This window comes from Coregonus lavaretus (assembly GCF_964263955.1).
Source record: "Coregonus lavaretus genome assembly, chromosome: 30".
Classification (NCBI taxonomy): Eukaryota; Metazoa; Chordata; class Actinopteri; order Salmoniformes; family Salmonidae; genus Coregonus; species Coregonus lavaretus.
This window is the reverse complement of record NC_140017.1, coordinates 37913295-37928294: the sequence shown is the minus strand read 5'-3', so window position 1 is coordinate 37928294 and position 15000 is coordinate 37913295. Positions and strand designations below refer to the sequence as shown.

Here is a 15000-nt window from a genome sequence, read left to right as displayed (position 1 = left end):
CTCTGTGTGGTAACTCTCTGTGTGGTAACTCTCTGTGTGGTAACTCTCTGTGAGGTAACTCTCTGTGAGGTAACTCTCTGTGAGGTAACTCTCTGTGTGGTAACTCTCTGTGAGGTAACTCTGTGTGGTAACTCTCTGTGTGGTAACTCTCTGTGTGGCAACTCTCTGTGAGGTAACTCTCTGTGAGGTAACTCTCTGTGAGGTAACTCTCTGTGTGGTAACTCTCTGTGTGGTAACTCTCTGTGAGGTAACTCTCTGTGAGGTAACTCTCTGTGTGGTAACTCTCTGTGTGGTAACTCTCTGTGAGGTAACTCTCTGTGTGGTAACTCTCTGTGAGGTAACTCTCTGTGAGGTAACTCTCTGTGTGGTAACTCTCTGTGAGGTAACTCTCTGTGAGGTAACTCTCTGTGAGGTAACTCTGTGTGGTAACTCTCTGTGAGGTAACTCTCTGTGTGGTAACTCTCTGTGAGGTAACTCTCTGTGAGGTAACCCTCTGTGAGGTAACTCTCTGTGTGGTAACTCTCTGTGAGGTAACTCTCTGTGTGGTAACTCTCTGTGAGGTAACTCTCTGTGTGGTAACTCTCTGTGAGGTTGCCTTAACTCTCTGACCGGGAAAGGTCTTCAGTGGGTCAAATAGGAGGGTCTCCATCACAATATGTTTCTATATACAGGGAGGGAGGAGACGAGTGGCGCAGCGTTCTAAGGCACTGCATCTCAGTGCTTGAGGCGTCACTACAGACCGAGTGGCGCAGCGGTCTAAGGCACTGCATCTCAGTGCTTGAGGCGTCACTACAGACCGAGTGGCGCAGCGGTCTAAGGCACTGCATCTCAGTGCTTGAGGCGTCACTACAGACCCCCTGGTTCGATTCCAGGCTGTATCACAACCGGCCGTGATTGGGAGTCCCATAGGGCGGCGCACAATTGGCCCAGCGTCGTCTGGGTTTGGCCGGTGTAGGCAGTCATTGTAAATAAGAATTAGTTCTTAACTGACTTGCCTAGTTAAATAAAGGTAAAATAAAAAATAAAATAAATAAATAAAATACAATTTCATGCCTATGTCCCGCAGGGCTGTACCTACCTCTTCTCCAGGTCACAGTCCCCCAGGGTGCCGTTGATGAGCTGGTTAGGGGTCCACTTCAGGGTGAGGTTGTCCCCTGCCTGGTGAAGGGACAGGTACCCCCGCAACACCTCCATTTCTTTCTTCTATATGGAAGGGGGGGGGGGGGCAAAGACCTTTATTTCTATGTCATCTGACCATAACACCGGTTCCAATCCAAGTGCCATTTATCAACGGTCTCATGAAAATAAAAGTTATTTGGCCGTGCACACCAGTGGTGGGTTTGGTGTTGAAAAACAGAAGCATATGCAGAAAGGTTACCTTGTACCTACTGTAAAATATAGTGGTGGATCTGTGATGTTACGGGGCTATTTAGCTTCCACTGGTCCTGGGGCCCTTGTTAAGGTCAACAGCATCATGAACTTTACCCAGTACCAGGACATTTTAGCCCAACACCTGGTTTCCTCTGCCAGGAGGCTGACACTTGTAGATCTTTCAGCAAGACACTAACCCCAAGCACATATCAAAATCCACAAAGAAATGGTTAATTGACCACAAAATCAACATTTTGCAATGGCCATCTCAGTCTCCGGACTTGAACCCTATTGAAAACCTGTGGTTTGAATTGAAGTGGGCAGTCCATAAGAGCAGATGAAGGGTATCAAGGATCTGGAAAGATTCTGTATGGAGGAATGATCTAAGATCCCTCCCAATGTGTTCTCCAATGTCATAAAACATTTTAGAAAAAGGCTCAGTGTCGTTATCCTCACAAGGGGAGGGTGCTGGACTATTGAAAACAGGGGAGGGTGCTGGACTATTGAAAACAGGGGAGGGTGCTGGAGTATTGGAAACAGGGGAGGGTGCTGGAGTATTGGAAACAGGGGAGGGTGCTGGACTATTGAAAACAGGGGAGGGTGCTGGAGTATTGGAAACAGGGGAGGGTGCTGGAGTATTGAAAACAGGGGAGGGTGCTGGAGTATTGAAAACAGGGGAGGGTGCTGGAGTATTGAAAACAGGGGAGGGTGCTGGAGTATTGAAAACAGGGGAGGGTGCTGGAGTATTGAAAACAGGGGAGGGTGCTGGGGTATTGCAAACAGGGGAGGGTGCTAGAGTATTGAAAAGTATTGACAATTTTCCGGGCCTTCCTCTGACACCGCCTGGTATAGAGGTCCTGGATGGCAGGGAGCTCGGCCCCAGTGATGTACTGGGCCGTACACACTACCCTCTGTAGCACCTTGCGGTCGGATGCCAAGCAGTTCCCGTACCAAGCGGTGATGCAGCCAGTCAAGATGCTCTCAATGGTGCAGCTGTAGAACGTTTTGAGGATCTGAGGGCCCATGACAAATCTTTTCAGCCTCCTGAGGGGGAAGAGGCATTTTCGTGCCTTCTTCACGACTGTGTTGGTGTGTGTGGACCATGTTAATTCCGTAGTGATGTGGACACCGAGGAACTTGAAGCTCTCGACCCACTCCACTACAGCCCCGTCGATGTGGATGGGGCCGTGCTCGGCCCTCTGTTTCCTGTAGTCCACGATCAGCTCCTTTGTCTTGCTGACGTTGAGGGAGAAGTTGTTGTCATGGCACCACACTGCCAGGTCACTGACCTCCTCCCTATAGGCTGTCTCATCGTCGTGGGTGATCAGTCCTACCACCGTCATGTCAACAGCAAACTTAATGATGGTGTTGGAGTCGTGCGCAGCCACGCAGTCGTGGGTGAACAGGGAGTACAGGAGGGGACTAAGCACGTACCCCTGAGGGGCCCCCGTTTGAGGGTCAGTGTGGCAGATGTCTTGTTGCCTACCCTCACCACCTGTGGGTGACCCGTCAGGAAGTCCAGGATCCAGATGCAGAGGGAGGTGTTCAGTCCCTGGTTCCTTAGCTTAGTGATGAGCTTGGAGGGCACTATGGTGTTTAACACTGAGCTTTAGTCAATGAACAGCATTCTCACATAGGTGTTCCTCTTGTCCAGGTGGGAAGGGGCAGTGTGGCGTGCAATAGAGATTGCGTCATCTGTGGATCTGTTGGGGCGGTATGCTAATTGGAGTGGGTCCAGGGTGTCTGGGATGATGGTGTTGATGTGAGCCATGACCAGCCTTTCAAAGCATTTCATGGCTACAGACGAGTGTGCTACAGGGAAATAGTCATTTAGACAGTTTACCTTGGCGTTCTTGGGCACAGGGACTATGGTGGTCTGTTCGAAACGTGGGTCAGGGAGAGGTTGAAAATGTCAGTGAAGACACTGGCCAGCTGGTCAGCGCATGCTCTGAGTACGCGTCCTGGTAATCTGTCTGGCCCTGCGGCCTTGTGAATGTTAACCTGTTTAAAGGTCTTACTCACATCTGCTACGGAGAGCGAGATCACACAAGGACACTGATCCAGTCTGTTAGTCTGCTCCCTATATGATCTAGACAAACAGACTGGATCATATAGGAAGCAGACAAACAGACTGGATCATATAGGGAGGAGACAAACAGACTGGATCATATAGGAAGCAGACAAACAGACTGGATCATATAGGGAGGAGACAAACAGACTGGATCATATAGGGAGGAGACAAACAGACTGGATCATATAGGGAGGAGACAAACAGACTGGATCATATAGGGAGGAGACAAACAGACTGGATCATATAGGGAGGAGACAAACAGACTGGATCATATAGGGAGCAGACAAACAGACTGGATCATATAGGGAGCAGACAAACAGACTGGATCATATAGGGAGCAGACAAACAGACTGGATCATATAGGGAGCAGACAAACAGACTGGATCATATAGGGAGGAGACAAACAGACTGGATCATATAGGGAGGAGACAAACAGACTGGATCATATAGGAAGCAGACAAACAGACTGGATCATATAGGGAGGAGACAAACAGACTGGATCATATAGGGAGGAGACAAACAGACTGGATCATATAGGGAGGAGACAAACAGACTGGATCATATAGGGAGGAGACAAACAGACTGGATCATATAGGGAGGAGACAAACAGACTGGATCATATAGGGAGGAGACAAACAGACTGGATCATATAGGGAGGAGACAAACAGACTGGATCATATAGGGAGGAGACAAACAGACTGGATCATATAGGGAGGAGACAAACAGACTGGATCATATAGGGAGGAGACAAACAGACTGGATCATATAGGGAGGAGACAAACAGACTGGATCATATAGGGAGGAGACAAACAGACTGGATCATATAGGAAGCAGACAAACAGACTGGATCATATAGGGAGGAGACAAACAGACTGGATCATATAGGAAGCAGACAAACAGACTGGATCATATAGGGAGGAGACAAACAGACTGGATCATATAGGAAGCAGACAAACAGACTGGATCATATAGGGAGGAGACAAACAGACTGGATCATATAGGGAGGAGACAAACAGACTGGATCATATAGGGAGGAGACAAACAGACTGGATCATATAGGAGCAACTTTCTCAGGGTGTATTTACTAACTACCCCAAAGCCTTATTGACCATCCCTGAGTTCAATTAATCAATCAATCAAATGTATTTTATAAAAGCCCTTTTTACATCAGCAGATGTCACAAAGTGCTTTACAGATACCCAGCCTAAAACCCCAAACAGCAAGCAAAGCAGAAGCAAATGCACAGTGGCCAGGAAACACTCGCTAGAAGGCAGGAACCTAGGAGGAAGAAACCTAGCGAAGAAGCCGGCTCAGAGAGGTGGCTGATCCTCTTCTTGGCTGTACTATAATATTTCTACAGTACTACAATAATACTACTTGTCACGATCGTCTACTAATGAGGAAGCGGACCAAAGCGCAGCGTTGCGAGTGAACATGATTTTTAATAAAGAAGCACGTAACTACAAAACAAAAGACGAATCGTGAAGTCCAACAAACACCGACTGACACGGAAACAATGGAAACAAGGAAACAAAAACCCACAAACACAAGGTGAAAACACACAGTTTAAATATGGCTCCCAATCAGAGATAACGAGCCGACAGCTGACACTCGTTACCTCCGATTGGGAGTCATTGACGACAACATACAACAACCTAGAAATATACACAACAGAACTCCCCACCTAGAAATAAACGTGACAGACATGCAAACATAAAAATACACCCAAACCCCAACAAAACAACATACACTCTAGCTCACATACACAAGTCCTAGAGCCAGAGTGTCACAGTACCCCCCCCTAAAGGTGCGAACTCCGGGCGCACCAGCCCACAGTCTAGGGGAGGGTCTGGGTGGGCGTCTGTCCACGGTGGCGGTTCTGGCCCCGGTCGTGATCCCCACCCCACCACAGTCACAACCTGCTTAAGTAGCCTCCTACACATTACCACCCCCCAACTACACCCCACTGGGTTAAGGGGCGGCACCGGACTAAGGGGCAGCACCGGACTACGGGGCAGTACCGGACTAAGGGGCAGTACCGGACTAAGGGGCAGTACCAGGCTAAGGGACAGCACCAGGATAAGGGACAGCACCAGGCTACGGGGCAGTACCGGACTAAGGGGCAGTACCGGACTAAGGGGCAGTACCAGGCTAAGGGACAGCACCAGGATAAGGGACAGCACCAGGATAAGGAGCAACACCGAGCTAAGGGGCAGCACCTGACTAAATGGCGGATCCTGGCTGGCTGGCTCTGGCGGATCCTGGCTGGCTGGCGGATCCTGGCTGGACGGCTCTGGCGGATCCCGGCTGGACGGCTCTGGCGGATCCCGGCTGGACGGCTCTGGCGGATCCCGGCTGGACGGCTCTGGCGGATCCTGGCTGGACGGCTCTGGCGGATCCTGGCTGGACGGCTCATGGCTGGCTGACGGATCTGGCTGCTCATGGCTGGCTGACGGATCTGGCTGCTCATGGCTGGCTGACGGATCTGGCTGCTCATGGCTGGCTGACGGATCTGGCTGCTCATGGCTGGCTGACGGATCTGGCTGCTCATGGCTGGCTGACGGATCTGGCTGCTCATGGCTGGCTGACGGATCTGGCTGCTCATGGCTGGCTGACGGATCTGGCTGCTCATGGCCGACTGACGGATCTGGCTGATCCTGTCTGGCGGAAGGCTCTGGCTGATCCTGTCTGGCAGAAGGCTCTGGCTGATCCTGTCTGGCAGAAGGCTCTGGCTGATCCTGTCTGGCGGAAGGCTCTGGCTGATCCTGTCTGGCGGAAGGCTCTAGCGGCTCCGGTCTGGCGGACGGCTCTGATGGCTCATGGCAGACGGGCGGCTTTGCAGGCTTTGGGCAGACGGGCAGTTCAGGCCCCGTTGGGCAGACGGCAGACTCTGGCCGTCTGAGGCGCATCGTAGGCCTGGTGCGTGGTGCCGGAACAGGAGGTACCGGGCTGAGGACACGCATCTCAGGGCTAGTGCGGGGAGAAGCAACAGGGCATGCTGGACCCTGGGGACGCACCGTAGGCCTGATGCGTGGTGCCGGAACTGGAGGTACCGGGCTGAGGACACGCATCTCAGGGCTAGTGCGGGGAGTCGGAACAGGGCATGCTGGACCCTGGGGACTCCCATAACGCCTAGTGCGGGGAGCCGGAACAGGGCATGCTGGACCCTGGGGACTCACCTCACGCCTAGTGCGGAGAGCAGGAACAGGCCGGGCTGGGCTGGCGACGCGCACCGTATCCCTGGTGCGAGTGGCCGGAACAGGCCGGGCCGGGCTGGCGAAGCGCACCGTCTCCCTGGTGCGTGGAGTAGGAACAGGCCGGGCTGGGCTGGCGACGCGCACCGTATCCCTGGTGCGAGTGGCCGGAACAGGCCGGGCCGGGCTGGCGAAGCGCACCGTATCCCTGGTGCGTGGAGTAGGAACAGGCCGGGCTGAGCTGGCGACGCGCACCGTATCCCTGGTGCGAGTGGCCGGAATAGGCCGGACCAGGCTGGCGACGCGCACCGCATCCCTGGTGCGAGTGGCCGGAACAGGCCGGGTCGGGCTGGCGTAGCACACCGTGGACCTGGTGCTTGGAGTAGGAACAGGCCGGTCCGTACCGGGAACACACACCACTGGCCTCAACCGAGGATCAGGAACGGGCCGGACCGGACTGGCAACACACATCAGTCCTTCACGCCGTGCCACACACACTTCCCTCCTTCTACTCGCCAATGGCTCCCGTACTCCGTTAGCCTTCTCTCCTTTTCTCCCTGTGGCAGCCTCCTGCTGCCCAGCCGCCCAAGCCATGTGCCCCCCCCAAAAAATTTCTTGGGGTTGCCTCTCTTCCACGGGCTTCCAGCCTCGCCTTCGCGCTGCCTCCTCGTACCACCTCCTCTCGGCTTTGGCTGCCTCCAGCTCTTCACGAGGGAGGCGATATTCTCCCGGTTGTGCCCAAGGACCCTTTCCGTCCAATAACTCTTCCCATGTCCAGACCCTCGGCTCCTGGACACGCTGCTTGGTCCTTTGATGGTGGGTTTTTCTGTCACGATCGTCTACTAATGAGGAAGCGGACCAAAGCGCAGCGTTGCGAGTGAACATGATTTTTAATAAAGAAGCACGTAACTACAAAACAAAAGACGAATCGTGAAGTCCAACAAACACCGACTGACACGGAAACAATGGAAACAAGGAAACAAAAACCCACAAACACAAGGTGAAAACACACAGTTTAAATATGGCTCCCAATCAGAGATAACGAGCCGACAGCTGACACTCGTTACCTCCGATTGGGAGTCATTGACGACAACATACAACAACCTAGAAATATACACAACAGAACTCCCCACCTAGAAATAAACGTGACAGACATGCAAACATAAAAATACACCCAAACCCCAACAAAACAACATACACTCTAGCTCACATACACAAGTCCTAGAGCCAGAGTGTCACACTACTACATGTCACAGTATTAAAACTCTGTGTACTCTTACCGGTTGGACCAGGACGTTGTTTTTGCCGTAGAGCAGGTGAGTACGGGAGTTCTGGTGAAGAGATTCCACGTATTCCCGAGCAGACGCCGCAAACTTATCCTCGGACATGCTGACGCTGGACTGCCTCTTCCGGATCTGGGAAACAGGCCATGAGAAAGGTCTACATTATTCAGTATTGTGTGTGTAAGGACGTGACTCAGATCCTGACTGATTGTCCCCCAAATTTGTATTTTATTTATTTAACCATTGATCTTCTGATTTTGTGTGAGGATAATGTTCTATACAGTTACATTTACATCATTTAGCAGACGCTCTTATCCAGAGCGACTTACAAATTGGTGCATTCAACTTATGATAGCCAGTGGCAGCAGCGTGGGGGGTGGGGGGTGGGGGGGGGGGGTAGAAGGATTACTGTTATACTATTCCAGGTATTCCTTAAAGAGGTAGGGTTTCAAGTGTCTCCGGAAGGTGGTCAGTGACTCCGCTGTCCTGGCGTCGTGGGGGAGCTTGTTCCACCATTGGGGTGCCAGAGAAGCAAATAGCTTTCCTATACACTGATCTTTACAGGAAACCTACTGATAGCTGTCACCTGATAGCTGTCACCTGATAGCTGTCACCTGATAGCTGTCACCTGATAGCTGTCACCTGATAGCTGTCACCTGATAGCCGTCACCTGATAGCTGTCACCTGATAGCTGTCACCTGATAGCCGTCACCTGATAGCTGTCACCTGAAAGCTGTCACCTGAAAGCTGTCACCTGATAGCTGTCACCTGATAGCCGTCACCTGATAGCTGTCACCTGCTTCCCTTGAAAAACAGTTTGCCCTACAGCCAATTCTGTCAAATTAAAAGAATTTGCACAAAAAAAAATCTGATTTCGATAGAAATATGGCTGACAAAGCAAATAAAATTCAAGGACGGGGTACAAAAATGGTCAGATTAATACTGCCATTGAGAAAATCTAAAATAAATCGAGACATGATCTCTTTCAAGGACAGTCTCTCAAAAAGAAGCATTATTGTGTTCTTACTACCTTACTATTCAAAGTGCTCTGAACAAATGAAGGGAATCGTTCACAAACATTGGCACATTCTAAGATCCGATGACAGTATCGGTAAAGTGCTTTCGGACCCTATATAAACTAGTGACCCGCAGTGTTTGTCATTATACCCTGATGAAGACAGCTTGTCTGTCCAAACGTTGGTTATTAGGTTATTAAATTATTGCATCTGAGCTCCTAGAGTGAGACTCTCCTTTTATTTTTCAAGTGTTCTACTCTGCTGGCCATCACCTCACCTAAACAGGTGTTCTACTCTGCTAGCCAGCACCTCTCCTAAACAGGTGTTCTACTCTGCTAGCCAGCACCTCTCCTAAACAGGTGTTCTACTCTGTTAGCCAGCACCTCTCCTAAACAGGTGTTCTACTCCGCTAGCCAGCACCTCTCCTAAACAGGTGTTCTACTCTGTTAGCCAGCACCTCTCCTAAACAGGTGTTCTACTCTGCTACCCAGCACCTCTCCTAAACAGGTGTTCTACTCCGCTAGCCAGCACCTCTCCTAAACAGGTGTTCTACTCCGCTAGCCAGCACCTCGCCTAAACAGGTGTTCTACTCTGCTACCCAGCACCTCTCCTAAACAGGTGTTCTACTCTGTTAGCCAGCACCTCTCCTAAACAGGTGTTCTACTCTGCTAGCCAGCACCTCTCCTAAACAGGTGTTCTACTCTGCTACCCAGCACCTCTCCTAAACAGGTGTTCTACTCTGCTAGCCAGCACCTCTCCTAAACAGGTGTTCTACTCCGCTAGCCAGCACCTCTCCTAAACAGGTGTTCTACTCTGCTACCCAGCACCTCTCCTAAACAGGTGTTCTACTCTGCTAGCCAGCACCTCTCCTAAACAGGTGTTCTACTCTGCTAGCCAGCACCTCTCCTAAACAGGTGTTCTACTCTGTTAGCCAGCACCTCTCCTAAACAGGTGTTCTACTCTGCTACCCAGCACCTCTCCTAAACAGGTGTTCTACTCTGCTAGCCAGCACCTCTCCTAAACAGGTGTTCTACTCCGCTAGCCAGCACCTCTCCTAAACAGGTGTTCTACTCTGCTAGCCAGCACCTCTCCTAAACAGGTGTTCTACTCTGCTACCCAGCACCTCTCCTAAACAGGTGTTCTACTCTGCTAGCCAGCACCTCTCCTAAACAGGTGTTCTACTCTGCTAGCCAGCACCTCTCCTAAACAGGTGTTCTACTCCGCTGGCCAGCACCTCTCCTAAACAGGTGTTCTACTCCGCTAGCCAGCACCTCTCCTAAACAGGTGTTCTACTCCGCTAGCCAGCACCTCTCCTAAACAGGTGTTCTACTCCGCTAGCCAGCACCTGTCCTAAACAGATGTGTGTTTCTTTCACCTCCAGAACAACACAACAGCAACACAACATGACAACAACACAACATGACAGCAACACAACATGACAACAACACAACAGCAACACATGACAACACAACATTGCAGAAACACAACATGACAACAACACAACATGACAACAACACAACATCAACACAACATGACAACAACACATGACAACACCACAACCTGTCAGCAACACAACAACAACAGAACATGACAACACATGACAGCAACACAACATGACAACAACACATAACACAACATGGCAGCAACACAACATGAAAACAACACATGACAACAACACAACATGACAGAAACACAACATGACAACAACACAACTTGACAGCAACAAAACAACACCACCACATGACAGCAACACATAACACAACATGGCAGCAACACAACGTTACAACAGAAGAACAGAAGAACAACACAAAAACAACACAACATGGCAGCAACACAACTTGACAACACAAAATGACAACACCACCACCTGGCAGCAACACAATATGACAACACCACAACACCACAACACAACATGACAATACAACATGACAACAACACAACAGCAACACATGACAACACAACATTGCAGAAACACAACATGACAACAACACAACATGACAACAACACAACAGCAACACATGACAACACAACATTGCAGAAACACAACATGACAACAACACAACATGACAACAACACAACATCAACACAACATGACAACAACACATGACAACACCACAACCTGTCAGCAACACAACAACAACAGAACATGACAACACATGACAACAACACAACATGACAACAACACATAACACAACATGGCAGCAACACAACATGAAAACAACACATGACAACAACACAACATGACAGAAACACAACATGACAACAACACAACTTGAGAGCAACACAACAACACCACCACATGGCAGCAACACATAACACAACATGGCAGCAACACAACGTTACAACACAAGAACAACACAACATGGCAGCAACACAACTTGACAACACAAAATGACAACACCACAACCTGGCAGCAACACAATATGACAACACCACAACACAACATGGCAGCAACACATGACAACACAACATGACAGCAACACAACATTACAACAACACAACATGGCAGCAACACAACATGATAACAACACAACATGACAGCAACACAACACAACATGACAACAACACAACATGAAAACTACACATGACAACAACACAACATGGCAGCAACACATGACAACACAACATGACAGCAACACAACATTACAACAACACAACACAACAACACAACATGATAACAACACAACATGACAGCAACACAACACAACAACAACACAACATGAAAACTACACATGACAACAACACAACCTGGCAGAAACACATCATGACAACAACACAACATGACAGCACCACAACACAACAACAACACATAAAAAGACAACATGGCAGTAACACAACATGAAAACAACACCTGACAACAACACAACATGACAGCAACACAACTTGACAGCAACACAACAGCAACACAACATGGTAGCAACACAACTTGATAACAACACAACGTGGCAGCAAAAATACATGACAACAACACAACATGACAGCAACACAACATGAAAACAACACAACATAGTAGCAGCACAAACATGGCACAAACATTGTTAGGCACAAAGGACAAAATGGTAGAGACTAAAACACATCATGCGAAGCAGCCACACGCGTCAGTAAGAGTGTCCATGATTGAGTCTTTGAACGTAGAGATGGAGATAAAACAGTCCAGTTTGACTGTTTTTGCATCTCGTTCCAGTTGCTAGCAGCTGCGAACTGAAAAGAGGAGCGACCCACATTAACAGAATGTGACTGGCACCCTTTGGGCTATGGTCAAAAGTTGTGCACTATATAGGGTATATGGTGCCATTTGGGACGCAAACCATGTGACCATGATTGAAACTGACTGGGTCCTTTACCCATTGGGGATTTGAACCAATAACCCTGTGGTTACTTAGCCCTATTGTCTGACTACAAGGGTCTAGGGCCCTCTGAGAGACTACTCCCAGGACTCCCTGGAAAACAATTGTTACTGAGTGAACTATCCTGTCTAAATAAATATAAAGGAAATTAATATTGCCAATGCTGCTCATTGAATCCTTAAAGAATTTATTGTACTGTATTGATCGACTCCTCCAGTAAGTGCCCCATGCATTCCCCAGGCCCCCAGGGACCCAGCCTCTCTCACCCCCAGAGCGGGCCTCCTGCTGGGGGAAGCGTCCTGACCACGGTGGGCCCCGTGGATCCGGTGACGCTGGACCAACTCGTTGGCTGACGGGTCCGTCCAGAAGTGGTCGGACGTCTTCAGCTTAGTGTACTCCAGAGCACAGGGACCCACTGTAGGAGGGAGGGGGGAGAGAGAGGGGGGGAGGGAAAGAGGGGGTAAAAGAGGGTGAGAATGAGGGAGGGAGAGAGAGTAAATATATGCAAAACGAGTATATACAGTATGTAGCATTATAACAGTCCGTAGGGACATTATAACAACCCAATGTAGCATTATAACAGTCCGATGTCCATAGGGACGTTATAACAACCTAATGTAGCATTATAACAGTCCATAGGGACATTACAACAACCCAATGTAGCATTATAACAGTCCATAGGGACATTACAACAACCCAATGTAGCATTATAACAGTCCATAGGGATGTTATAACAACCCAATGTAGCATTATAACAGTCCGTAGAGACATTATAACAACCCAATGTAGCATTATAACAGTCCATAGGGACATTACAACAACCCAATGTAGCATTATAACAGTCCATAGGGACGTTATAACAACCCAATGTAGCATTATAACAGTCCGTAGAGACATTATAACAACCCAATGTAGCATTATAACAGTCCATAGGGACATTACAACAACCCAATGTAGCATTATAACAGTCCATAGGGACGTTATAACAACATTTACATTTACATTTTAGTCATTTAGCAGACGCTCTTATCCAGAGCGACTTACAGTTAGTGAATACATATTTTTTTTATACTGGCCCCCCGTGGGAATCGAACCCACAACCCTGGTGTTGAAACGCCATGCTCTATCAACTGAGCTACATCCCTGCCGGCCATTCCCTCCCCTACCCTGGACGACGCTGGGCCAATTGTGCGCCGCCCATGAGTCTCCCGGTCGCGGCCGGCTGCGACAGAACCTGGATTCGAACCAGGATCTAGTGGCACAGTTAGCACTGCGATGCAGTGCCTTAGACCACTGCGCCACTCAGGAGTACAACCCAATGTAGCATTATAACAGTCCATAGGGACATTACAACAACCCAATGTAGCATTATAACAGTCCATAGGGACGTTATAACAACCCAATGTAGCATTAAAACAGTCCGTAGGGACATTATAACAACCCAATGTAGCATTATAACAGTCCGTAGAGACAATAAACAACCCAATGTAGCATTATAACAGTCCATAGGGACGTTATAACAACCCAATGTAGCATTAAAACAGTCCGTAGGGACATTATAACAACCCAATGTAGCATTATAACAGTCCATAGGGACGTTATAACAACCCAATGTAGCATTAAAACAGTCCGTAGGGACATTATAACAACCCAATGTAGCATTATAACAGTCCATAGGGACGTTATAACAACCCAATGTAGCATTAAAACAGTCCGTAGGGACATTATAACAACCCAATGTAGCATTATAACAGTCCATAGGGACGATAAACAACCCAATGTTGTTTTATAACAGTCCATAGAGACGATAAACAACCCAATGTAGCATTATAACATTCCGTAGGGACGTTATAACAACCCAATGTAGCATTATAACAGTCCATAGGGACGTTATAACAACCCAATGTAGCATTATAACAGTCCGTAGGAACATTATAACAACCCAATGTAGCATTATAACAGTCCGTAGGAACATTATAACAACCCAATGTAGCATTATAACAGTCCATAGGGACGTTATAACAACCCAATGTAGCATTATAACAGTCCATAGGGACATTATAACAACCCAATGTAGCATTATAACAGTCCATAGGGACATTATAACAACCCAATGTAGCATTATAACAGTCCATAGGGACGTTATAACAACCCAATGTAGCATTATAACAGCTCTTAGGGGCAACTTACCCAGTAGAAATGCCAGGATGGGTCCAAACACTGAGTCATGCATCAGAGCCTCCCTCTCATAGTACTTACTGTAGATACAACACACACACACACACACACACACACACACACACACACACACACACACACACACAACACACACAACACAGAGAAACAACAAAAGAGCATTGAGTCCAACATGAGAAAACACCACTCAACTGACTCCATTAGGCCTAATGTAAGACAAAACAGGGAATGAAATTAGGGAGTCTGAAAATTCAAGAGAGGCAGTAATGTAGTGTGCAGAACAAAAGCAACAGGGAGAAAGCTAATTAAATTACAAATAATGAAATCGTGACTGGAACAGACATTGATAACCTATAGTGCTTTGCATACAGTGCAGTGTGAGTTAATGCAGAAGTTGCCATTTTTTTACCTGGAGTTATCCACTATGTACTGTACGACCTTGTCCAGGACCTTCTCGAAGAGGGCGGTGCGTACCCAGATGTGCTTGATGGCCTGAGCGGAGAGGAGCTGGGGGGCGCGACC

At 48.6% G+C, this 15000-nt stretch overlaps 1 protein-coding gene across 1 annotated transcript in view; it reads right to left on the bottom strand.

Moving 5' to 3' along the window:
• Positions 1-15000, bottom strand: part of LOC311105505 (small G protein signaling modulator 2-like) — a 66626-nt gene that overhangs the window by 51476 nt on the left and 150 nt on the right. Inside the window, exons 1-5 of the mRNA XM_084147676.1 lie at positions 14888-15000; positions 14473-14540; positions 12549-12697; positions 7917-8051; positions 1079-1203 (exon numbers count right to left, since the gene is read on the bottom strand). The exon at positions 14888-15000 is cut by the window's right edge and continues 150 nt beyond it. Of these exons, the coding sequence (XP_084003802.1) occupies positions 1079-1203; positions 7917-8051; positions 12549-12697; positions 14473-14515 (452 nt within the window). The 5' untranslated portion in view covers positions 14516-14540; positions 14888-15000. The remainder of the gene's footprint in view (positions 1-1078; positions 1204-7916; positions 8052-12548; positions 12698-14472; positions 14541-14887) is intronic.